At 44.4% G+C, this 27967-nt stretch overlaps 1 protein-coding gene across 1 annotated transcript in view; it reads left to right on the forward strand.

The window, feature by feature from the left end:
• The window catches only part of LOC137375713 (follistatin-related protein 5-like), a 517934-nt gene that overhangs the window by 480440 nt on the left and 9527 nt on the right, over window positions 1-27967 (forward strand). Inside the window, exon 12 of the mRNA XM_068043096.1 lies at window positions 20738-20862. Within this exon, the coding sequence (XP_067899197.1) occupies window positions 20738-20862 (125 nt within the window). The remainder of the gene's footprint in view (window positions 1-20737; window positions 20863-27967) is intronic.

The raw sequence follows: 27967 nt of genomic DNA on the forward strand, positions 1-27967 counted from the left end.
GCTGAACACTGTGCGATAATTAGCGAACATCCCCACTTCTGACCTTATGATGGAGGGAAGGTATTGATGAAGCACCTGAAGATGGTTGGGCAGAGGGCACCACCCTGAAGAACGCGTGCAATAATTTCTTGGGGCTGAAATGGGGGCCTCCAACAACCACAACTATCTTCCTTTGTGCAAGGTATGACTCCAACCAGCGGAGAGTTCTATCCCTGATTCCTGTTGACTTCAATTTTACTAGAGTTTCTTAATGCTGCATTGATGTCAAGGAGAGTCAATTTCACCTCACCTCTGGCATTCAGCTCCTTTGTCCATTTTTAAACCAAGGCTGTATTGAGACCTGGAGCTGAATGGCCCTGACAAACTGAACATCAGTGAGCATGTTATTGGTGAGTAAGTTTCGCTTGATAATTTTGTTTCTAAATTAGATTTGGAATATACCATCATTTTGCTAATGATTGAGAGTAGACTCATGGGGCAGTAATTGGCGGATTGGATTTGTCCTGCTTTTTGTGGACAGGACATACCTCTTAACAATTTTCCACTTTTGTAGATGCCAGTGTTGTAGCTGTACTGGAACAGCTGGGCTACAGGTGCGGTTGGTTAAATACAAGTCTTTAGCACTACAGTCGGGATGTTGTCATAGCCTTTGCTGTATCCAGTGTGCTCAGCCATTTCTTGATATCATGTGGAGTGAATTGAATCAGCTGAAGACTAGCTTCTATGATGTTAGGGACCTCAAGAGTAGGTCCAGTTGAATGACACACTTCTAGCTGAAGATGGTTGCAAACACTTCAACCTTGTCTTTGCACTCACAGGTGGATATGGCAGGACTGCAGACCCTTGATCAGAACTATTAGATGTGGGATCACTTAGCTCTATAGCATGCGGCTTTTGCAGTTTAACATGCATGTAGTCCTGTGTTGTAACTTCACCAGGTTGACCCCTTATTTTCAGGTAAGCTTGGTGCAGCTCTGATTGTGCTTTGACACTCCTCATTGAACCAGGTTGGATCCCCTGGCTTGACAGCAATGGGAGAGTGAGGGATATGCTAGGCCATAAGATTACAGATTGTTGTGGAATACAATTCTGCTTCTGATGGCCCACAGCATCTCATGGATGCCGAGCTTTCAGCCGCTTGATCTGTTCCAAATCTATCCCATTTAGCACGCTGGTAGTGCCACACAACACAATGGAGGGTGTCTTCAGTGTGAAGACGGGACTTCATTTCCACAAGGATTGTGTGGTGGCCACTCCTTCCAATACTGTAATTTACAAGTGCATCTACAATAGGTAGATTGGTGAGGATGAGGTCAAGTAGGTTTTCCCCTTGGTTTGTTTGTTGGTTCTCTACCCAGCTGCCATAGGCCCAGTCTGGCAGCCATGTCCTTCAGGAGTTTGCCAGTTTGGTCAGTAGTGGTGTTATCAAGCCACTCTTGGTGATGGACAATGAAGCCTTTACCCAGAGTACATTCTGTGCCTTTGCTGACTTCAGTGCTTCTTCCAAGTTGTGTTCAACATGGAGGTGTACTGATTCATCAACTGAGCGAGGGCAGTAGATGGTAATCAGTAGGAGGATTCCTTGCCCTTGTTTGTTCAGATATCATGAGACTTCATGGGTTTGGAGTCAAGGTTGAAGACTCCCAAGGCCACTCCCTCCTGACTGTGTACCACAGTGCTGCCACCTCTCATGGTTCTTTCCTGCCATTGGATAGCACCTACTCAGGGATGGTGATGGAAGAGTCTGGGACATTGACTGAAAGGTACTATTCTGTAAGTATGACTTTGTCAGACTGTTGCTCCACCAGTTGGTGAGGCAGCTCTCCCAATTTTGGCATAAGTCCCCACATGTTAGTGAGGAGGACTTTGCAAGATTGATTGGGCTGGGCATGCCTTTGTCATGTCTGGTGCCTGGGTGGTCTGTCCAGTTTTATTCTTATTATAGTTTTGCGCAGCAGTTAGATACTACTGAGTGGCTTGTTAGGCCATTTCAGAGGGAAGTTAAGAGCAACCACATTGCTGTTAGTCTAGGCCAGACCATTTCAGAACAGCAGATTTCCTCCCCTAAAAGACATTAATAAACCAGATGAGTTTTTACAACAATCTGATTGAATCAGGGTCACCATTGCTCATATTAGCTTTTTATTTCAGATTTGTTTAATTTAAAAAAAATTAATTCACAAGCTACAGTGGTGAGATTTGATCTTGTGCCTAAGGATCATTAGTCCAGACCTGTAGGATCACTGGAAGTTCAAAATGGCATCCATTGCACACATCTGGTACAAGTTGCCATATTGTTGAGTGAGTGTCCGCTGAAAGTATGCAAAGTAGGCAGATCATGGTGTTAATTGTGCCAGCAGTGCTATTTTGGAGCTCAATGCTCCAGCTAATGCTGTTGCTTAATCACGCACAGCTGAACATGGATTCAGGAGCAGGAAGGACCCTCCATCACCGCTATTTAAAGGTATCATCAACTATTTACAGATGAGTTGCTGATTAATGTTTACTGCTGTTGCTATGATTCCACAAGCCATTGATGCTTTCTATAGTTGCTTCATGGTGTGGCAGGTGCTGAAGGACTTAGTACCAACTTCAAGGCTTCAGCGCAAACCAGTTGCTCCCAGACATGGGTGCAGTAGCAGGCATTTCCCTTAGAATACAGTATGACTTAGAGAATGATCAGTTTGCACACAGAGCAGGGCAAGCTGCTAGAAGAGGGAGGAGGAGGATGAGAACGGTTCTCAGAAAGCGGCCCTATCCACCCAGGGTGCACAAGGAGCAATTCTACTACCTGAACCTCAGCAAGGAACAGTGTATGAGGTGTTTATGCTTCATTAAGGATGTCCTTACTGAAATCTGCTACCTGCTGCAGTCACAACTGTGGATAAGTCGCCTGGTCTGGATGGCTTGCATTCCAGAATGCTAAGAGAAGAGGAGGGGAGATAGCAGAAGGGTGAACATAATCTTCCAGTCTTCCCTAGATATGGTGGAGGTGCCAGAGAATTGGAAAGTGACAAATGTGACACCCTTGTTCAAGAAAGGTTGTAAGGACATTCCTAGTAACTACAGGCCTGTCAGCTTAATATCAGTGGTGGGCAAGGTTTTAGAAACAATAATCTGGGAAAAAAAACTTGAAGAAGTTTGAGTTAATTAAGGATAGCCAGCATGGATTTAAAAAGCAGATCGTGCTTGACTAATCTAATTCAATTTTTGATGAAGTAACAGAATTTTGATGAACGGAATGTAATGGATGTCATCTATATGGATTTTAGGAAAGCATTTTGCAAAGTACCATGTCAAAGACTGGTGAACAAAAGTGTAGCTCCTGGAATAGGAGGGTCAATGTCCAATTGGATAAAAAATTGGCTTAAGGACAGCAAACAGTGAGTCGTGGTAAATGGTTGTTTTTCAGACTGGAGGATGGTAGACAGTCATGTTTCCTAAGTGTCAGTGCTGGGACTACTTTTTTTTTGATATATGTGTATATTATTACAACCAACTGCTCAAGACAAAGCCCCCAATCAAAATATATAATTCTGATTGCGGTGGGAGCAACGCACTGTCAATTCAGTCCCACCACTCCACAGATCGCCTAACATATCACTTTAAACTTTCCAAATTAAAGAAATCCACAGCCGAATTGAACCATCTATTAGCCCCCAAATGGGGTGGACCAAACCAGGTGTCTTTAGATCAACAAGTTAACTGTTTATTAGAAAACCTAAACTTTTAAACACTGCTAAGATAAAAGCAACATTTAAAATAGAAAAATTAGTATTCTTGCAGATTTACACTTCCCGATAAACAGTCCTCTGATTGTAGTCCACTCGCAGTCTTCCAGGGTCCGATGAGGGAAGAAATAAATGCCCAACATCCGAAACTTCAACTCCTGTTTTGTCAAGCAATGATCTCAGCTGATCAACAACTTGCAAACACTTTTCAATTAATTAATTTGGCTTTAGAATTTTTTGAGGGGTGAAAAGGTGATCAGTCTAAAATTCAACTTCCTTCAGTTTAAATTATCAGAGAACTCTGTTCCGTTCATGCTGGACCAGCTGTCTGTGTGTTAGAACAGTCGATCTCAACAAAAAAAACAGTTCAAAAGATAATTGCAACATTGTAAATCAATTCCCAGTCTCTGAATGGCGGCATCCAAGGCAACCACGATGCACATTTGAAGATGGCTGGTTCTTCCACTCTGTATGGTTGTATCCAATGGCAACCAGAATGCACCTTCTCTAACCCCTGAGGCTTGCTTGTTCTTAAAGCAGTACTACTGATCCTTTGCTGACTTAAAGACACACCGCATACTTCCAAAAAAAACACCAGGATCATAACAATATATATAAATAAATGACTTGGATATTGGAATACAGAGTAGAATTTCAATATTTGCTGATGATACCAAACCTGGAGGTGTAGCAAACAGTGAGGATCCTACAAATCAACTGCAACAGGACGTAGATAGGCTAGCTGAATGAGCAGATGAGTGGCAGATGGAAGTTAATACAGAAAAGTGTGAGATGGTGCATTTTGGCAGAAGGGATTGGGAGAGGCAATATAGACTTTTTTGCGCAGTTCTAAAGAGAGTATGCAGGAACAGAGGGACCTTATAGGGTTCATGTGCACAGATCCTTAAATGTGGCAGGACATATCAAGAGAGTAGTTTGCAAAGCATTGGAGATCTTTGGCTTTTTGTTTATTTGATTATTGTGGGATGTAGGCAGCGCTGCCTAAGCCAGCATTTATTGCCCATCCCCAATTGCCCTTGAACTCAGTGGCTTGCTAGGCCATTTCAGAGGGCATTTTGAGAGTCAACCACATTGCTGTGGGTCTGGAGTCACATGTAGGCCAGATGAGGTAAGGAGAGCAGATTCCCTTCCCCAAATGGCATTAGTGAACTAGATGGGTTAATAATGGGTTCATAAATCGTGGTATTGAGTACTAAAGCAGGGAAGCTATGCTGAACCTTTATGAAGCTTTGGTTAGGCCACAACTAGGGTATTGCATCCAGTTCTGGTCACCTCACTATAAGAGGGATGTGAGGAACCTTGAGAGGGTGCAGAGGAGATTTACCAGAATGGTTCCAGGGATAAGGGATTTTAGTTACAAGGTTAAGTTGGAGAAGCTGGTTGTTCTCCTTGGAGCAAAGGAGATTTGTTTGAGGTGTGCAAGATAATGACAGGTTTAGATAAGGGAAACAAAGATAAGCTGTTCCCATTAGCTGATGGTACAAGGACCAAGGGACACAGATTGTAGACTTTGCGCAAGAGATGCAGGGGTGGGATGTGAGGAAAAACTGTTTTTACACAGCGAGTGGTCATGATTTGGAACTCACTGTCTACGAGGGTGGTGGAAGTGGAGACAATTAATGATATCAAAAGGAAATTGGATGGGAACTTGATGGAACTAAATGTGCCGGGAAATGGGGATAGAGCAGGAGAATGGGGCTGATGAATTTCTCTACAGACAGCGGCATGGACTAGATGGGCTGAATGGCCTATTTCTATGCTGTAATGACTGTATGGGCAAAATTTAATGGAGCCCTCGGAAGTGGGTTGGGAGGCGGAGGGCTATAAAATGGCAGTGGAAGGCTGGGGGTGGTGTGCCCATCACCTTCCCGACGCCATGCCATTTTTCTGTTGACGGGGAATGTGGATGACGGCCTTCCTGCCAGAGCCAACTGTGGCCCTTACATGGCCAGTTAAGGTCAATTAAGGACCTCTTTCCACCGCCGCTGTAACTTTTTACCAGCGGCAGGTGGGCCTTCTGCCAAGTGGGGAGACCACCAGGTAAACCCTGGCAGCCGCCCTGCAGGCATGTGGTGTGGGGCCTTGCTGATCGGGCACTCTGTGGCCCAGGGAGAGCTCCCCCGGCAACATTGGAGCAGGAGTAGGCCATTCAGCCCATCAAGCCTGCTCTACCAATCAATACGATCATAGCTGATCATCCATTTCAATGCCTTTTCCAGCCACACTATCCCCATATCCCTTTGTCATTGGTATTTAGAAATCCGTCAATCTCTGCTTTAAAGCTACTCAATGACTGAGCTTCCACAGCCCTCTGGGGTAGAGAATTCCAAAGATTCTCAACCCTCTGAGTAAAGAAATTTCTTCTCATCTCGGTCCTAAGTGACTTACCCTTATTTTGAAAATGTGTCCCCTGGTTCTAGACTCCCCAACCAGGGGAAACATCTTACATACATCTACCCTGTCTATCCCTTTCAATACTTTGTAGGTTTCAATGAGATCACCTCTCATTGTTCGAAACTCTGAAGAATACAGGCCCAGTTTCCCCAATCTCTCTTCATAGGACAGTCCCCCCACCATCCCGGGAACAAGTCTGGTGAACCTTCGTTGCACTCTGTCTATGGCAATAATATCCTTCCTAAGGTAAGGGAACCAAAACTGCACACAGTACTCCAGATGCAGTCTAACCAAGGTTCTATAAAATTCAAGCAAGACTTCACTACTCCTGTACTCAAATCCTCTTGCGATAAAGGCTAACATACCATTAGCCTTCTTAATTGCTTGCTGCACCTGCACGTTAGCTTTCAGTGACTTATTGACAAGGACACCCAGGTCCCTTTGTACATCTACACTTTCCAATCTCTTACCATCTGCACATCTGTTCCAAAGTGGATAAACTCACATTTTTCCACATTATATTCCATCTGCCATGTTCTTGCCTACTCTCCAAGTCTATCCAAATCCACTTGAAGCCGCTTTGAATCTTCCTCATAACACATTCCACCTAGTTTTGTGTCATCTGCGAACTTGGAAATATTACATTTGGTCCCCACATCCAAATCATTGATATATATTGTGAAAAGCTGGGGCCCAAGCATTGATCCCTGCAGTACCCCACTAGTCACAGCCTGCCAATGCGAGAATGACCTGTTTATTCCTACTCTGTTTTCTGCCTGTTAACCAATCCTTAATCCATGCCAGAATATTACCTCCTATCCCATGTGCTTTAATTTTGCTAACCAACCCCCTGTGGGGGTCTGTATCAAAAGCCTTCTGCAAATCCGAGTATGCTACATTCACCGACTCCCCTTTATCAACTCTGTTCACAACATCCTCCAAAAACTCCAACAGGTTTGTCAAACATGATTTTCCATTCATAAATCCATGTTGACTATGCCTAATCAGATCATTATTCCATTTGTCACATCCTTTAGAATAGATTCTAGCATTTACCCTACTGCTGATGCAAGGCCAACAGATCTGTTGTTTCCTGTTTTCTCTCTCCCTCCCTTCTTAAAGAGTGGGGTGACATTTGGTACCTTCCAATCTGTAGGAACCGTTCCAGAATTTATAGAATTTTGAAGATGATCACTATTGTATCCGTTATCTCCATAGCTATCTTTTTCAACACTCTGGGGATGAGGTCCTAGGGACTTATCAACTTTCAGCCCCATTAATTTCTCCAATACAACCTTCTTACTAATACTAATTTCCTTCAATTCCTCATTCTCCCTCATCCCTTGGATCTCTAATTCTGGGAGATCTCTTGAATCTTCCTCAATGAAGACAGACACAAAGTAATCATTTAGCTTCTCTGTCATTTTTCTAATTCCCATTATAAATTCTCCTGACTCTGTTTGTCATGGACCCACATTTGTCTTTGCCAAACGTTTCCTTTTTACATACTTATAGAAGCTTTTACAGTCCATTTTTATGTTTTTTGCTAGATTATATTCATATTCTATTCTCCCTTTCTTTATCAGTTTCTTGGTCCTCCCATGCCGTATTCTAAAATCCTCCCAAACCTCAGGTTTACTAGTATTTCTGGCAACTTTATAGGCCTTTTCTTGTAATCTTATACAATCCTTAACTTCCTTTATTAGCCACGGTTGACTAACTTTTCTTTTTGGGTTTTTGTGCTTTGAAGGAATGTATTATTGCAGTAAACTATGTAATAATTCTTTAAAGTACCCATTGCCTATGTACTGTCATACCTTTTAATGTATTTTCCCCAATCCACCTCAGTCAATTTGCCCCTCATACCTTCATAATGTCCTTTGTTCAAATTTAACACCCTGGCTTCAGATTGAACTCCTCACTTTCAAACATAATGTAAAATTCTATCATATTATGGTCACTCATCCCTAAAGGTTGTTTTACAACAAGATTATTAATTAGCCCTTTCTCTTTACAAAATACTAGATCTAAAATAGCTGTTCTCTAGTCATTTCCTCAACGTACTTTTCTAGAAAACCAACCTTAAAACGCTCCAGAAACTCATCTTCCACATTAGGTGCTCATTAAGTTTGCCCAGTCTATATGTAGATTGAGGGCACCCATGATTACTGTATTACCCATGCTACATGCATCTCTAATCTCTTGATTAATACCACTCTAGCACTACAGTTTGGTGGCCTATAAACAACTACCAATGTTTGCTGCCCCTTGCTGTTTCTTAGCTCCATCCAAACAGATTCCACATTTTGTTCTTCCGATCAGAGCTCCTCCCTTACTAATGTACTGATCCCATCCCTTATTATCAGCGCAACACCACCTCCTTTTCCTTTTTGCCTCTCCTTCCTAAATGTCGAATATGCTTGATTATTCAGTTCCCAGTCTTGCTACCCTGTAGCCATGTTTCCGTAATGGCAATTAGATCATACCCATTTACCTCTATTTGTGCCTTTAAAACATTTACCTTGTTGCGAATGTTGCGTGCATTCAGCTAGAGTGCCCTTAACTTTGTCTTTTTGAAATTATTCTGCATTCTAAGCCGAGTTGATGCTCGCCTTTGTTTCGCCTGCCTTCTAAAGTTGCGTGTTACTTTTCTACTTACTGTTGTCAGCTTTAATTCCTTCCAATTTGAGCTACCCCTCAGGTTCCCATCCCACTGACAAGTTAGTTTAAACCCTCCCGAACAGCACTAGCAAATCTCCCTATGAGGATATTAGTTCCGGTCCTGTTAGGTGTGACCCGTCCATCTTGTACAGGTACCACCTGCCCCAGAAATGGTCCCAATGCCACAGAAATCTGATGCCCTCCCTCCAACACCAATTCTCCAGCCACGTGTTCAATCAATCAATCTTCCTATTCCTATGCTCACTCGCACGTGGCACTGGGAGTAATCCTGAGATTACTGCTCTAGAGGTCCTGTTTTTTAATTTCCTTCCAAACTCGCTAAAATCTGCTTTCAGGACCTCATCCCTCTTCCTACATATGTCATTAGTACTAATGTGGACCACGACCTCTGGCTGTTCACCCTCCTCCAGAAGGATGTTGTGCAGTCTCTCTGTGACATCCTTGACCCTGGCATCAGGGAGGCAACACATCATCCTGAAGTCACATTTACTGCTGCAGAAACACCTGTCTGATTCCCTGACTAACGAATCCCCTATCACTATTACTCTTCCACTCTTCTTCCTCCCCTGCTGTGCAGCTGAGCTACCCGTGGTGCCGTGGACTTTGCTCTGGCTGCACTCCCCGGAGGAATTGTATGGAAAACCAATTAGCAAGCAAGATTGTACTCAGGGCACTCCTACACTGCCTGCCTGTCTGGTTCTCTTAGACTGCCTGGTGGTCACCCATTCCCTTTCTGCCTGCATGCTCCTAATCTGCAGTGTGATCACCTCCCTAAACATGCTATCCACATTGTCCTCAGCCTCATGGATGCACAACAGTGACAGTAGTCACCGCTCGAATTCCGAAACCCAAAGCTCAAGCTTCTGCAGCCGGTGACAATTCCTGCATATGTGTTCATCTAGGACACATGGTGGGTCCATGACATCCCACATACCACAGGATGGACATTCCACTTGGCTGAGCCGACTTGCCATACCATAACTTTTATTACAATTAGAATACCTTACCAGTTACTCACTAATCATCTTCTTCCCCTGTACCAAGTTGAGAGCTGCTGTCAACGGTTGACACATGACCAACTGACCGACCCACTCACACACTCTGTGCACTCAAAGTAACATTGAGGAAGCTCTGTTTTTACACTTCCTGAAAAACAACTGATTCAAGCTTCTGAAAGCTAGTTTATGCCAGCTAGCACAGTAACTAGCTGTAGCTGCTCCCAGAGAGCTTGTATACCCATGTTTTAAGGCTGGAATAAAACTTAACTTCCCTTAACTTAAGGAGTACTTTTTAGTTAATCGCTAAATTGCAGAAAAAACTAGACTTTAGATTGAAATTAACCCTTTAAAACTCCCTCTCACCAGACTCACCAGCTCTCAGTGCAGACCTGGCTGCCCCCAGAGCACCATCCCACACCTGCCCTCACCAACCACCAACCTTCCCCACACCCTTTGCTGGAGCCTGTCTGACTGGCCCTGGCGACTCCGGCCCCACTTACCTTGGCCTGAGGATGGCGTCCATGCTACCTTTCCAGGCTGGGTGCAGTCCCAGCAGTGGCCACCACTCCTAGTGGCGCTGCTGAGACTGAAGAGCTGCCAGCCCTCCAATTGGCCTGCACGCCTTGGAGGTGAGCTCACATTTTTTAAAGGGACAAGAGCTCCGGTGCCAAGCAGTTAATTGCCTGAGCCCCGAAAAATGTGGCCGGGGGATCCCCAAAATGGCCGAGGCGGTGTTGGCCCCATCTTTCTGTCCTCGCGTCAGGACCCCCACCACTCCAACAAAATTTAGCCCTCTGACTCTATGACTCTGTAAGGACTGAATTGCCAGGGGCTGGGAAAGAGACTGTGTCCATTAACTTATATGTGTTGGGCTTCTTCCAGACTAGGGCTAATGATGTATCCAATATCTTGCAGATTGCCCTCTATGTCACGTATGCATGTCACTCAGAGAGGTATCACAAACAAAAGGGATTCTGCTCCCTTAATGTTCAGCTGGTGTTTGAACATTAGCAGCAAATCGTGGAGGTCAATGCCCAGTATCCTGGCAACAGTCATGGGGCCTTCGTGCTGTGGCACTCCGCTGTGCAAGCTGCATTTGTGTCACAACGAGAAACCAAAGCATGTTTACCTAGCTACAAGGGCTATCTGCTGACTGTATAACTGATTACTCCAATGTGCAACTTGTGCACGCATGTGCAGTATGCATATAATAAAAGCTCTGCTGCCAAATGAAATGTGAGAGAGCAGACCACTGGCATGCTGAAACATTGCTTCTGCTGCCTGTAGCACTCTGGAGCAGGCCTGTTGCACTCGGCAGAGCAGGTGTCAAGCTTCGTGGTGGACTGCAGTGCGCTGAATAATTTCGCCATTATGATGGGGCAGCCCTTGCCACCAGCTATATGGTGAGCAGCACAGGAGCAGGCGGAGGAACAGTATGAGGAGGATGAGGAAGAGGGGGAGGAGAAAGAATGGAGAAGACAATTTAGACAGCGTCTTTCTGGCCCAGAAGTCTGTGATAAACTCATCCAATTACAAGACCCATAAACACAACTCCAAATCCCCATTCACCAACCGTCCCATACCTTAGCTTCCCTCTATTAGTGACTATCATCGTATCTGCTTGGCCACAATGCAAAAATAATATAAACATTCAAAACCAAATTTATAAATGAAATCACAATATATTGCATACAAACAGCAACTAATCACCCTTGTGCATTCCCTTAGTGCTTGTCTTCTGCATGCCTTTGTCTATCCTAGAGTTCCTACATAGTGCAGCCCTCTGGCTGCAGCATGATTGATGGAAGGCTGCTGAATTTCAATGGGGGAGACTGTGAATGGCCTTGGAAAATGACTTGGAGCAGCTCTGGGTGTAGAAGAGCTGGCACCATCTCAGAATGGGCAACAGCAGTCTGAGCTGTCTGACTGACAAGCAACAGCAAGGATACTAGCCCAGTGCCAGTGGTGGGAAAACAAATGCTGTCATGAGAGATCACAGAGGCTCGCATCCATGAAGCCACTGCCACACCCCAGGCATGGCACCTCTGCAATCCTAGTAATCTGTTAGAGGACAGATTGCTGGACTGCTGTGAGACCTTGCAAGCCCCTTTGAACACTGATATCTACAGCCATGATGACAGCATTCTGTACTTGCATGGCAGCATGCTGACCTTGCATGACTTCAGTCTGAGCTTCCACTGCAGCACTCAGACATTGGGTGGCTTCTGCTTGTGTTGCAATGGAAGCTGAGACATCAGCCATCAGACACTTCATCATGGTTGGGTCCACAAGTGTGCTAACAGCGTTAGCCACCCCTTCCATGCTAAAAAGGATGGGCTCCAAGCTCTGCACAAAGCCCTGTGCAAAGTTGATGCCAGACTCCTCCAGGCTCCTTGATGGCTGCAGGCTTTCTGGCAAGCCTTCCAATACTTTATGGGCGGCACAGTGGCGTAGTGGTTAGCACCGCAGCCTCACAGCTCCACCCGGGTTCGATTCTGGGTACTGCCTGTGCGGAGTTTGCAAGTTCTCCCTGTGACTGCGTGGGTTTTTGCCGGGTGCTCCGGTTTCCTCCCACAGCCAAAGACTTGCAGGTTGATAGGTAAATTGCCCTTAGTATAGGTAGGTGGTAGGGAATATGGGATTACTGCAGGGTTAGTATAAACGGGTGGTTGTTGGTCAGCACAGACTTGGTGGGCCGAAGGGCTTGTTTCAGTGCTGTATCTCTAAATAAATAAAATAAATAAACACTAAGCATTCAGTATGTATACCCATCCATTTTCTTCTGTAGCCTGCCTCATTGAAGTGCTCATCTGAGTCCTCTCCAGTAGAACTTGTGAGTGACCTCGCCCTCTGGTGAGCTGGCACCCTGAACTACCCTTGCCTGCTGCCCTGGCTACAGGCCACTCGTGCCCACTGTCTCACATCATGCATATTCCACTTCTAAGCTACCCCATGCACAGTGTCAATGTCTGAGCTGGTGGCTGTGAGTGTGAGATGGAGTGATGGTGTTTCTTCATTATCATCAACATCTTGCTGTTCTACCTGTTGCTGTTCCACCACTGCCTGGCTAGGTTGCTGTTCTTGGATATCTGAAAGGAGAAAGGCACCAGGGTAGAGTTGTGCAGAGGGGAGTCCGGAAAATAAGAGGTGCATGGTTACACTATCAGCTTCTAAATCAGAAAAGATTGTGGGATGAGGAGGAAGTGGGCTGTGAAAAGGAGGATTAGGTAGGAGGATACCAACATCTTCTGTTGTTTCAGCCCCACTGCTGACTATGGCCTCAGCAATGGCTGCTCCAGTGATGGCATGGGAGTGAGGACATGCAGCCATGCCTGTCCCCCATTGGTTAACTCCTGCTGTGCACCAACTTGTCCTGCAAGAAAGAGGGAAGTGTGTCAATGAATGCGGTGCAATTGGTCTGGTTAATGTGACTATCATGGTTGAATATCTGGCAGTGTGTTCAACCGGTGAAATGTGGGTGTGAGGCTTGCGGTAGTGCTGAGTGTATGAGGGTAAGATGAAGCTATGAATATTATGTATGAGTCCTAATTGATAGAGATTGTTGAAAGGTGAGTGATGGGGGTGTGGTGAAATGAGCGGTGTCTGAGATTAGTGATGCAGATTCTGGGATATGGCATTTGAAGATACATTTACTGACCTTGAACCATTCATGTGAGGTTATTGAATTTTTTGCTGCACTGCCTCTGGATCCTTGGGGTTTGACTCCTGGTATTGACCACAACAGCTATATGATCCCAGTGCCTTCTGAGCATTTATCTGGAGGGACTGGCTGGCCCCCTTCCTCAACCAGTGTTGGAAAGTTTTGGAGCTTGATCTTCACCATGTTGTGCCATTCTTTTGTCCTTCCAAGGTCAGAATTAATTGTAGAATGACTTTCGGCACCTGCTCCAGCCAAAAAGCACCTCCTCTTGAAATAGTGCAGGCCAGCTTTAACTGGTGCTAGCCTCTTACCATTTTGGGCCCCCTGCTGAGGCGTGCAGATGCTCAACAATGTAGTTATAGCTGGCTGCATGCTGCAATCATGCAGATGGTGTGCTACCTGCATTGGCAGCAATGGGCAGGGGAATAATCCCGCATTGCATTTCTTTTTGTGTTATTTATGTCTGTTTGTTTTCTAGTATCTTAATTATTTCTTCATCCCCACCACCTCAATCTGTATTCATTTTTACTGATTTACTGGCAGTAACTACAACCTAACCCGTCCTGAGGGAAACTGACGCCATTGTAGCTGCCTATGGATCGGCCACCAGATGGCTGATTGCTGGTGGTAACCCTAGATCTGGCTGCTAGCTTTTGGTGGTTGGTTGTGGACTGTCTGCTTATGAATGGTTGTGGAGTGGTTGGTGATGACATACTGAGAACTAAAAGTTAATTGTTGGCAACTGTCTGAAGACTAGCTACTGGATGGGGTAGAATTTATATATATATATAGCTTTATGAAGTGTATATTATTCTATGATGTGAAAAACGTATCACACATTGAAAGCACACAAAACAGACTCTCCTCACATCGAGTGTATTGTTAAGCCATACGGAACTAGAAGGCTTATAGTCAGGCCGCTAATGAAAAGCAGAAGCCAGAAGCCAGCCAGCAAAAAATAGTGGCCTGCCACCTAACCATAGATAGCAACCAGTTACTAAAAGCTACTCATCCTCCACCACTGCCAGACAGTCAAAACATAGCCAGCAATCAGCCACTAAAATGTGCCCTTTATAACCAACAGTCAGCTACTAGAAACCATCCAACTGTCATTAGTAACCAGCCAAATGACGGGCTGAACTTTACCAGCCCTTCAGCTACCTGGTACGGGGCGGGGGGGAGGGGGGTGGCGGGGGGTTGCACAGAAAGTACTTGTGGGACAGGCCCGTCATGACCCACAATGCCGGGAAGGCCCCGTCGCATTCTACTGGTGGCGGCAAGGCCTCGTTGCGGTGCCACCGCTGCTTGGCGACGGGGCCATCATTTACATATTAAAATTAATTCAAACAAAATGCAAATAAACTTACCTGTTCCCGGCGGCCGTCCCACACTGATTTTACGGCCACCAGCCACAACCTCTTTCGGAGTTCCAAGGCGAGATACTGGTGGGAGGGGGGAGGACTGAAATTATCAAGGTGAGGGTGGTGGGGGTGGGGGGGAAGTGGGGAAAGCCTTTTTTATTGGCTGTGAGGACGGTGGGAAGGGGTTGAACGGTAAATGTGACGAGGTTCGGGGGCAAAGTTCAGGTTGGGAATAAAATAAATTTTCTGCATATAGGCCAATAAAAAAACATTGAGGGGACGGGGTTGGGAAAGGGCCTCCAGCTTTTAATTTTTTTGGGGGAAGATGAACAATAATATACCTTTAAAAATTCAAATTTTTGCTAAGGGCTTGAAGCCCTTTAAAAATGGCACCTGTGCATTCGTGCAGGATGCCATTGCCGGGGACGGAGCAGCCACCCCCTCTATCTCATTGGTGGCGTCCGTTCCACCTCCTCCATTTTAATAAGTCCCTGAACGTAATATCACGGGGGCTCAGCGGCAGCCGATATGCACGGGCACGCCGCCAACATCAGAGTGCGCCGCTGCGATTTACGCGAACTCATAAAATTCAACCCTCAACAAAGCACTGAATAAAATGTAAAAAAAATCTAAAATTGCAACTGAACCATTGGGCAGGTTAGCAGCTGAAATAGACTGGTAGGCTAAAGCATGAGCTAGCAGATAGAAGGGAGCTAAGATTTAGAAAAGCTTTAGGTTGTTACCTGTGGTCAAGACAAATCATATCTGGGTATGTGGCTCCCCTGTTAACCGTGCCCCCCGCACCCCCCCCCCCCCCCATGCCACCAAAGTTATGTAGCCTACCAGCATACTGTATGGACTCACATGAAGAATATATATTGCACTGTGTTCTTTAGCAAGAAATATAGGCAACTTAAAGCTACCAGGAAAAGAAGCTCAATAATTTCCATCTTCAATGTCTGCAGCGCATTATAGGTATACCTTGGCAGGAAAAAATCATAAATGCGGCACTCCTCTCAAAGGCAGAGCTCCCAAGTGTGTTGGCACTAATAAACAAAGGTGGCTTCGGTAGGTCGGACAGGATGCAAAACCCAAGGACCTTCTGTATAGTGAGGTAGCTAGGGTCAGACAATCCACTTCAAGTATGCTTACGAGCATGACATGAGGCCCTAAATGTCGACCGTCGCACCTGGGAGTCACTAGCTGGCAAAACAGGGAAATGGCAACATATCCTATGGACTGTTGTGCGCTACCACGACAACCACTGGCAACAAGCCCCAATGTCAAAAACAACAACTCAGTGTCACTTGGCAGCTTCATGGGCAGCACTTGTGGCAGAATTACATCTCAAGGATTGGCCTTCACAGCCATCAACAAAGTTGCACCAAGAGAAGACACCCCATCTAAATGGATTGCTTGCTGCATTTCCATCATCTTTCACAGATGGAAGGATGCCAACCAATATAGGAAGCAAACCTCAAACTGAAAGGTTTCAGTAAATATTTTGCATTCACTATCATGTAGGTGACTTTGGGTTTAAAACAGCAAGTCAAGCTCCTGTTCTGAGTATCACTATAAACTGGAGCTAAGAGTAACAAATATCCAGCATTGAGTTTAATAGTGATTCAATTGTGTGATTTATGACATTATTAATTTAATGTATAGCCTTATTACTCACTCCTAGCCAACCGTTACTCTATTTAAAAGCTTCACGTCAAAGAGATGGTATTGCTGGCACAATGAAAATCTATGGTTTGAAGTGGGAAATAAATAAAATTAGGAATCTTGAAAATTTTGTAAGTGTAAAAAATATTGCATTTATAAATCGTTTGATTGTCAATTCTTCTGTATTCATCAAAATAAGGATTGTCAGTGCAAATCAAATGGACTGGCACCCATGGAGTGGGACTGTCAGTTTCAGGTTAATATATGCTGTATTGTGGACAGTTTTGTGTTGTGAGCTGTGCCCAATAGGGTCTGGAAAATGAGTGATAAGGCTGTCGCACACAGTTCCTTTCGGCATTGTCTACAACACAGAATTAAGTTCAAGCTTGACTGAGAAATGTCTAATGGAGGCCATAGCCCGTCACTCCCCCTTTTTGACACAGGGGGCTATTCTGTTCTAACAGATTTTCATACAACAAGTCAGAGCACACAAAGTCTCATGCAGCAGAATACGAGGCTTGTGCTTGCAACTGAATTGCACAGATATTGAATTGCTTTGCATGACAGGGGAATTTTAACTCCCCCGGCCTAGCAGAAAGCAGGTGGAAATGACAGTTAAAATCCAAGCGGTGCACTTCGGACTCATTTCCTGCCTTATGGCTATTTTAATGCTGCTGTTTTCTTGGGAGATTTATGCACCTGCCTCACTCAGGCAGGAGCCTCATCAGTGCATATAAATCCAGGTCCTATCACTTACATAGGACTCCAAAGCAATTTTAACTACCTATGCAGTAGGGCAAATGGCATGGACACCCCACTCAGTAAACACCCAGCAGAGGCCCTGTCAGGTAAATTAAAGCTCTAGCTACTTCAGACCCCACAAAGAAAGTTTGGGGCACTGCTACCCAGAACCAGCCATGCCATCCCCCTTTTACAACCAGGACCGCCCCCCCCCCATAACTGCCTGGGTGACTTCTGAGCTGCCCAATATTCAGAGACCCAAAGCTGGTGATCTGCCTCTGGTTGCCTGTTTTGGATGGGCAGCTGGCCAGCTAAATAATAATGAAGCCTGGCCATTAAAATGGACCAGGCCTCCCATTGTAGCTCCCAGGTGGGTGACACACGATTTGCCGGCCTTCCACACATGGAATTAAAAGTTCCTCTATTGTTTCAACTATGTCATTGTGAGTCAGATATTGTATCAAACTGCTTTATGTAAATGGTTATCAAAGTTGACCTGTAGACTTCCTTTCAAGCCAAGTTGAACAACTTTGGATCTGATTTGAAATTAGTCCAGTTTTGAGATGACAAGCTAGCTTGGTCAGGTAAATGCAGATCCAGAATATTACAAAAAAAACTGATGCATCAATCATTGACTCAAATCTTCTTCTCTCTTCATTGGCCTCCTTGTCTCGATAGGCAATGGGTAAGCGCCTGGAGATGGTCAGTGGTTTGTGAAACAGCGCCTGGAGTGGCTATAAAGTCCAATTCTAGAGTGATAGACTCCTCCACAGGTGCTGCAGATAAAATTGGTTGTCGGGGCTGTTACACAGTTGGCTCTCGCCTTGCACTTCTGTCTTTTTTCCTGCCAATTGCTAAGTCTCTTCCACTCACCACATTTTAGCCCCACCTTTATGGCTGTCCACCAGTTCTGGCAATCACTGGCAACTGACTCCCACAACTTGTGATCAATGTCACAGGACTTCATGCCACATTTGCAATCGTCTTTAAAGTGGAGACATGGACGGCCGGTGGGTCTGATACCAGTGACAATCTCGCTGTACAATGTGTCCTTGGGGGATCCTGTCATCTTCCATGCGGCTCACATGGCCAAGCCATCTCAGGCGCCACTGGCTCAGTAGACTGTATATGCTGGGGATGTTGGCCGCCTCGAGAACTTCTGTGTTGGAGATACAGTCCTGCCACCTGATGCCAAGGATTCTCCGGAGGCAGCGAAGATGGAATAAATTGAGACGTCGCTCTTGGCTGACATATGTTGTCCAGGCCTCGCTGCCATAGAGCAAGGTACTGAGGACACAGGCTTGATACACTCGGACTTCTGTGTCCTGTGTCAGTGCGCCATTTTCCCACACTCTCTTGGCCAGTCTGGACATAGCAGTGGAAGCCTTTCCCATGTGCTTGTTGATTTCTGCATCGAGAGACAGGTTACTGGTGATAGTTGAGCCTAGGTAGGTGAACTCTTGAACCACTTCCAGAGCGTGGTCGCCAATATTGATGGATGGAGCATTTCTGACGCCCTGTCCCATGATGTTCCTTTTCTTGAGGCTGATGGTTAGGCCAAATTCGTTGCAGGCAGCCGCAATCCTGTCGATGAGTCTCTGCAGACATTCTTCAGCGTGAGATGTTAATGCAGCATCGTCAGCAAAGAGGACTTTCCTAATGAGGACTTTCCGTACTTTGGTCTTCGCTCTTAGATGGGCAAGGCTGAACGACCTGCTACCTGATCTTGTGTGGAGAAAAATTCCTTCTTCTGAAGAGTTGAACGCATGTGAGAACAGCAGGAAGAAGATCCCAAACAGTGTAGGTGAGAGAACACAGCCCTGTTTCACGCCACTCAGGATAGGAAAGGGGTCTGATGAGGCACCGCTATGTTGAATTGTGCCTTTCATATTGTCATGGAATGAGGTGATGATGCTTAGTAGCTTTGGTGGACATCCAATCTTTGCTAGTAGTCTGAAGAGACCATGTCTGCTGACGAGGTCAAAGGCTTTGATGAGATCAATGAAAGCAACATAGATGGGCATTTGTTGTTCTCGGCATTTCTCTTGTAGCTGGCGAAGGGAGAACAGCGTGTCAATGGTGGATCTCTGTGCTCGAAAGCCACACTGTGCCTCAGGCTCAAATGGAGTTATGAAATGGGCAGCACAGTGGCGCAGTGGTTAGCACCGCAGCCTCACAGCTCCAGGGACCCGGGTTCGAATCTGGGTACTGCCTCTGTGGAGTTTGCAAGTTCTCCCTGTGACCGCGTGGGTTTTCGCCGGGTGCTCCGGTTCCCCCCCACAGCCAAAGACTTGCAGGTGATAGGTAAATTGGCCGTTGTAAATTGCCCCTAGTGTAGGTAGGTGATAGGGAATATGGGATTACTGTAGGGTTAGTATAAGTAGTTGTTGGTTGGCACAGACTTGGTGGGCCGAAGGGCCTGTTTCAGTGCTGTGTCAATAAAATAAAATAAAAAATACAGCATTGGTTTGGCCATCTCAAGACATTCATTTTCCAACTTAAATAGGGAAGTTAATTGAAGATAAATGGGTAGAAATTCTGATTTATTATATAAGGATTAACCCTGCTTAAAAATAGCATATACAGGAATGTCTTAGGAATGCATGAAGTATTCGCCAGTGGGAAGTTTTATCCTCCGCTGAATAGATACATCAGAAATGTTAACTTTCTGAATTTGTGCTACCATAGCGTGCCTTGACCATCAGTAGCACATATGTTAAATTATGTCATGCGAAGCATATCATTTCCTGATCCAAAGTTTCACTGTGTATTAATGGTAGGTGAGGCAACGTTGAAAAATTACTCCACTGGATTCCAGCTATAACTTTTTTGGATCATTAGCTTGTGTACTAGGGCCTGATGATGCAGTTGTTCAGCAGCATTGGCCAAGTAATATTAGGAAAAAAAGGACTTATTTCCCACTCAGAAGCAAAAACCATTTACTGGCAACAGGAATTGAAACAAACAACTGTTCTTTCAAAGGGCCAGCACAGGCACGATGGACCAAATGACCTCCTTCTGTGCTGTAAGTTTCTATGATTCTGTAAATTGAATTAAGAATTTAAATTCACTGATCTTTCTTTTTACTCTTAAAATCACTCTTCCTAATCATGGTGAAACTTTACACTTATATTTCACCCAGACTGATGAATTTGGCTTCAATGTATTTTTACAGTTGGCATACTTGACGAATGCACTGAACTATGATGCCCCTTTTGGCCAAATACTCTGCTCACTGTGCAGGCTTACAAATGAAGAATGGCCATTTGGATGAGATAGTTAAATGGTGCCAGTATCTGTAGAATTATAACCGAGAAGAAAGTTGGAAAAATATTTCAAAGTAAATAAGTCAAGAAAAAATGACCTGAAGAAATAAAGGTCACAAATTAGAGTGTGGTGATAAGAACACTAGAATTCCAGGCTTTAATTTACAAACACATGGCTGCTTGACTCTGCTGATTATTCTGACTCTTACTTTTGCAGGTCATCACCCAGGCAAGTGGAAATGGAGACCATCATACAATCCACACTCAACCCGTGGGCAAACAGTTTGATCGGGTGGATGATTTTTTCATTCCTCCAACTAACCTCATCATCAATCATATTAGGTACGATTGTACAAGACTTGTTTTGAAGAGAGATTCCTGTGACAATGCAACATCATGAGCGTGTCTTATATGAGCAATATACTCTGCCATTGCACTCTGTTGTAGTGTAGTACTCATCTAAATACTAGAGGGAGAATGAGGAGTTTTCTGTTGGAATAAACATCATGGAGTGATTGTACCATTTATAGTAAGTAAGGACTATTCCTCCAAACAAACACTAGTTCAGAAAGTGTGAAATGATGAATTACTCCTGTACAGTATGCAGGCTTCACTCAGCCTTAATTTCCAATCAGTGATAGATCCAATGACATTCGGCACGTCTATATCCATACAGTTCTACTAGTAATATGGCCTTGTGGTTGTCTCATACATCCTCATATGGCATATAAAAATGTCCCTTGGATAGTACCTTGGAGGGAGAAATGGGTAAAATAGTTTCAGCATACACTGACAGGTTTTGATGTGAAAATACTACATGAAAGAGGGCAATGGCTTTGTAATACGGGAGAAGCAGTTGAAAGATATACTTGACATCATGTGTAATGCTACCATAGAGGAGGAATTCTTGGAGTGTATACGGGATGGTTTTCTGGACCAATACGTTGAGGATCCAACTAGAGAACAGGCCATCCTAGCATGGGTGTTGTGTAATGAGAGAGGAATAATTGACAATCCAGTGCTGCGAGACCCCTTGGGGATGAGCCACCATAATATGATAGAATTCTTAATCAAGATGGAGAGTGACATAGTTGATTCTGAGACTAGGGTCCTGAATCTTAGTAAAGGAAACTAGGAAGGTATGAGGCGCGAGTTGGCTATGACAGATAGAGAAACATTACTTAAAGGGATGACAGTGGATAAGCAATGGCAAACATTTAAAGAGCGCATGGATGAACTGCAACAATTATTTATCCCTGTCTAGCGCAAAAGTAAAACGGGAAAGGTAGCCAAACCATGGCTTACAAGGGAAATTAGAGATAGCATTAGATCCAAGGAAGAGGCATATAAATCTGCCAGAAAAAAACAACAGAACTGAGGATTGGGAGCAGTTTAGAATTCAGCAAAGGAGAACCAAGGGATTGATTAAGAAGGGGAAAATAGAGTATGAGAGCAAGCTTGCAGGGAACATAAAAACTGACTGTAAAAGTTTCTATTGGTATGTGAAGAGAAAAAAATTGGTGAAGACAAATGTAGGTCCCTTACAGTCAGAAACAGGGGAATTTATTATGGGGAACAAAGAAATGGCTGACCAACAAAATGCATACTTTGGCTCTGTCTTCACAAAGGAGGACACAAATATCATACCAGAAATGTTGGGGAACACAAGGCTTAGTGAGACAGAGAAACTGAAAGAAATCAGTATTAGTAGAGAAATGGTGTTGGGGAAATTGATGGGATTGAAGGCCGATAAATCCCCAGGGCCTGATAAGCTACATCCCAGAGTACTTAAGGAAGTGGCCCTAGAAATAGTGGATGCATTGGTGGTCATCTTCCAAGATTCTATAGACTCTGGAACAGTTCCTACAGATTGGAGGGTAGCTAATGTAACCCCACTATTTAAAAAGGGAGGTAGAGAGAAAACAAGGAATTATAGACCAGTCAGCCTGACGTTGGTAGTGGGGAAAATTCTAGAGTCCATTATCGAAGATTTTATAGCAGAGCACTTAGAGAACAGTGGTAGAATTGGACAGAGTCAGCATGGATTTATGAAAGTGAAATCATGCTTGACAAATCTACTAGCATTCTTTGAGGATGTAACTAGTTGAGTTGATGAGGGGGAGCCAGTAGATGTGGTTTATTTGGACTTTCAGAAGGTTTTCGACAAAGTCCCATATAAGAGAATAACATGTAAAATTAAAGCGTATGGGATTGGGGGTAATGTATTGCGATGGATAGAAAATTGGTTGGCAGACAGGAAACAAAGAGTAGGGATAAATGGGTCTTTTTTCGAATGGCAGGCAGTGACTAGTGGGGTACCGCAGGGATCGGTGCTAGGACCCCAGCTAATCACAATATAAATGATTTAGATGAGGGAACTAAATGTAATATTTCCAAATTTGCAGATGACACAAAACTGGGTGGGAGGGTGAGTTGTGAGGAGGATGCAGAGAGCCTTCAGGGTGATTTGGACAAGTTGAATGAGTGGGCTAATGCATGGCAGATGCAGTATAATGTGGATAGAAGTGAGGTTATCCACTTTGGTAGCAAAAACAGGAAGGCAGATTATTATCTGAATGGCTATAAACTGAGAGAGGGGAATATGCAGCAAGACCTGGGTGTTCTTGTACACCAGTCGCTGAAGGTAAGCATGCAGGTGCAACAGGCGGTAAAAAAGGCAAATGGTATGTTGGCCTTCATAGTGAGAGGATTCGAGTTCAGGAGCAGGAATGTCTTGCTGCAATTATATAGGGCCTTGGTGAAGCCACACCTGGAATATTGTGTGCAGTTTTGGTCTCCTTATCTGAGGAAGGATGTTCTTGCTATAGAGGGAGTGCAGCGAAGGTTTACCAGACTGATTCCTGGGATGGTGGGACTGATATATGAGGAGCCATTGAGTCGGTTCGGATTATATTCGCTGGAGTTCAGAAGAGTGAGGGGGGATCTCATAGAAACCTATAAAATTCTAACAGAACTTGACAGGGTAGATGTAGGAAGGATGTTCCCAATGGTGGGGGAGTCCAGAACCAGGGGTCATAGTCTAAGGATACGGGGTAAACCTTTCAGGACTGAGAAGAGGAGAAATCTGTTCACCCAGAGAGTGGTGAGCCTGCGGAATTCGCTACCACAGAAAGCAGTTGAGGCCAAAACATTGTTTGTTTTCAAGAAGGAGTTAGATATAGCTCTTGGGTCTAAAGGGATCAAAGGGTATGGGGCGAAAGTGGGAACAGGCTACTGAGTTGGATGATCAGCCATGATCATAATGAATGGCGGAGCATTCTCGAAGGGCCGAATGGCCTACTCCTGCTCCTATTTTCTGTGTTTCTATGTAATGCAAACTATAATAAGGTTAACTTAATTAATCATTTCACTCCCAAGCAACAGTATAATGTATGAATCTGTCACATCTGAATTGGATAAATAGCACAAGAGTCAGTCCGTAGATGTCTTTTGTGCACTCTTGCATTGACAAGAAGCAAAGTATTATTACACTAATACAGGTAGTAAAACTACAATATAGTATATGGAAAGTAGTTTGTCTAGTATTTGGCACTGCCAAGTCCCAGAGAAATAGTGAATATTAGATTAGTTTTTAGAACTGGGCAGTGTAATTTGATCTAGCCAAATGTCATACAGTAGATGTAGAAACCAAGCAACAAGTCCGGATAAACATCATGGTAGAACTGCAGCGTGCCAAGGTGGTGCCTTGGTCATGTTAGCTTCTGTTGTGCCTGTTATTACTATGATGGAAACTATCCATGCACTGGTAATTACCCAGCAAAGGCCAAAGCGTATCATGCCCCTCGACATGAGCAATGTTTGCCTTGCGCGGGTCCCGTGCAGTTTGGTTTGGGGCTCTTTCATTTTACTAGATAATGATACAAATAATTGCCTAATCTAGTGTTAAATCTGTACATGTACAATCATGAAAATACATGCTTGCAATTGATAATATAAGAATAGTGGACAAAATAATCAGTGATAAACTATTACCATTGCATAGGTGTCCTCTCCCTGGATCAGTCGGGGTCTCTGACTATCTTGGGACCCCCTCCAGTTGAATGTATTGTACTGCCCTGGCATCATCCCTGCATGTGGGAAATTAAGTCACTTCTCACAGTACTGTCTTTAGGTCTCAACAAAAACATTTTGCTGTTGAAACTTGGTGACACAGATACATATTCACAGCAATATCATTAGTCAAAACAGTATAATGTGCAGCTGGTTATTGAAACAGAACCTACTATATGCAGTTGTAATGATGGTGCATATTTATTCACTATGTTGGAGCAGTACACTACTGATTCAATAATCAGCAATAACCCAACACCAGTTGTATGCTTTTAAGGGTATCAATTCAATTCATCATTGATTCTGGGTGTCCACAGGATGTTATTGGTGAATCCAGTCATCGAGCTATTGTTGCTGGTTCGGAATCTCAAGTGGTTATTTTCATCTGATACAAAACACCTCTTTCATTGCTTGATTAATTTTTTGTTTGCAGCTAGTCCAATAAGCAAGCATTCTCGGCTAATGTGTTTATCATGAGCAGGAAACCTGGTTGTTTACTTGACCTAGATACAATTCAAGCACTGAAATTCATTATTCTACTGTGAGCAATATGTAGCACTTCTTTATACCAACATCAGGGGATGCTATTTTTGTTGAATTTTCCCAAGTAATTGACTGTAAAGCCAATCTGAAGGTCATATAGGCCAAATTGTATATTGGTAAATCTGTTATTCCTGTTGTTCAGCAGCATATAAGTCAAAACTACAAAAAAGTTGGAAGATGGTGGTATAATTGAAGATAGATATGGTCTCAAGGCTCACTTCTAGTATTCGCCTGAAGCCCAGGAATCCTATGTTGTACAAATTTGTGTCCATATGTGAGCAGCAGACAATGCATTTAAGTGTGAGCAACATGATACTTCAATCCTAGATGAGGTTATCACAGAGGTAAAAGAATCATGTTTTCTCCAAGCAGACCTGAATTCTAGGTATCACAAACAAGGGGCTGGATTTTCCCTACGGGGGCAAAAAACGGCAGGACTGTTTCTGGGTCCCTAACCTGCCCCAGGGGCAAACTATCACTGTTTGGGATTTTCACAGGGGCGCCCCCTTAATTGGCATGGAGACAGGTTCTCTGTCCAATTAAGGGTAGTTGAGGGCGGGGGTGGGTCTTGAAATTGAAGGGCCAAACAGAGGCCTTCCAGCATGAGAGGAGCAGCAGGTTTTGATGGCAGGTAAGTAACAGAGACGGTGCTTCAACATGGAGGTGCCCTCTTAGCAACTTTTTTTAAAACTCTTTTATTAAAAAAAATGGTTCTTGCAACCAGATCAGCGCTGTTTGGGGTTGTGGCGGGGGAATTCCTCTACAGGGCTGCCTGTGGCTTCACCTCCACCCAGGCAATCGGTGAGGGCCTCTAGGCCCCATATTCCCCAAGCCACAATCTAAACCTCCTTCTTGGGTCAGGACTGATAAAAATCCAGCCTTCTGATGTGATTTTTAACTATTGAACTGGATCTGATAATCCTGCTGACCAGAAGTCAGAAGATATCATGACTACCATCCAGATGCTTCCTTAAGTCATTAGAGAGAGCTGAAGAATTCATTTAGTCATGTGACATTCTGCACCCATGTGATTCATTCTAACATACAGACTAGTCAGAAGAATCTTATACTGCAGACCAGGGTCAGTAACCTGCAGCTTTTTAACATCCCATTTGCGGCTCCCAACCTCTTACAGTTGGATTGCATTACCATGAAAAAGCCAAGAAAAATTAAGAATAAGACAAATCAAAGAATTAGACAGCAATACAATTTTCTTTATTGAGTTATTTATTTGCTTAATCAAAAATTTTGTTTCTATGCTGTCAAGCTTCAAAATAACATTTAGGTATTAATTCAGAAAAGTAATGATAATCGTCGTCTTAAAAAGATAAATTAAAAGTTCAAACCATCCTTAACCGTGTGGGCTCCTATTTGTTGACAGTTTATCTCATGATTCAATTACAATTATTTAATCCTAGAATTTGCTAAATTATATGAACGATATTAGGAGAACTAGCATGCAGATGCGATACACACATGCAGGTAGAGACAGGAAAGAGCAGAAGAAAATAAATTGGAAAAGTTTGAGGCAATCTCTGAAGAGGGTTTGTGTTACGGTTCTTCAAACACACTGTAGAGTCCTTGATTGTAGGTAGATCTTGCTCTTTGTTGGGGCCAGTATTCTTCTTAAACCTTGTTCCCTGTAGGAGACCTTTCTCTCTTGGGGTTCATGTGTCCTCAGTGTATTTGGAATTCCATGAGAAAGAGAGGGAGAGCCAGACAGGAGAGGTCTTCTTCAGTCCAGGAGCACACTGCAGTTGCTCTTGCAGTTCAAAACTCTTTGTACAATTTCAGAAAAAACAGATTGCCAAGCAGGCTAGTCTTGTGACCAGCAGATCTGACCATGTCTTTTTTTGGATTCGGCCATCCCAGCAGCCATCCTGAAATTTGAGCTCCCTCACCTTCAATGTCTGGTGTTCAAAGTCCATTGTGGGTTAAATTGGATAAGGGAAGTAACCCCTTTGTCTCCCCAAGCACTGTCTGTTAATATGCAAATGTATTTCCAGCCAAGGACCTGGTGATTTCTTTTTTAAACAAGTCATTTCTTCACTTCAGCAACAGTTTTCAAATAAATGTTCATATGACAAAATTAATGTACTTCATTCTTGGCAGGTCAGGGATCTGCATGACACAGGGGATTTGTCTCACTTGCTGAAGAAGAGCCATGTTTTATTGTGGGGATAAAAGGCTAATCATTAGGCTGCATCTTACAGTTTCAAATGCTTATTTTAACAAAAGACATTGGCCGGATTTTATGCCACCCCAGCGAGCCGGATGGTGGCGGGGGGGTGGGGGCGGGGGGGGTGGCGTAAAGTGGATTGGGAGGCTCCAGGAGGCCTTCCCTGCTCGCTTCCGCCTCCGCCACAATTTACATGGGCTGCAGGAGGGGGCGAGAAACGGGCGACCCACCCAAGGCAAATCAAGGCCCTTAAGTGGCCACTTAACAGCCACTTAAGGGCCGTCGCCTGCCTCCACAGGTATTTTACTCGTGGAAGCGAGCATCCAGTAGACGTGAAAGGCCGCTCAGTGATATCTGGCGGCCTTCCAGCGCACCGGGTGGAGGGAACCTGACAATTGGGCACAAGGTGCCCGATTGAGGGCCGCCCCTGCCTCCCTAACAACCCCCAAGACCCGAAATGCCTCCCTCTTCCTCCCAAATGACCCCCTTTGCCTCACCAGGCCACGACCGATCTGCCCAGCGGGGCAAACTAAACTTACCTCAGTCCTGGCTCCATGTCCTCGGCTGGGTTGCAGTCCCAGCAGTGGCCACTCAATGAGGCGGGACTTCCTCCCTCAAGCGGGTGGAAGTCCCGTTTCTGAACATTTAAAGCCC

Source organism: Heterodontus francisci, chromosome 12, assembly GCF_036365525.1.
Source record: "Heterodontus francisci isolate sHetFra1 chromosome 12, sHetFra1.hap1, whole genome shotgun sequence".
Classification (NCBI taxonomy): domain Eukaryota; kingdom Metazoa; phylum Chordata; class Chondrichthyes; order Heterodontiformes; family Heterodontidae; genus Heterodontus; species Heterodontus francisci.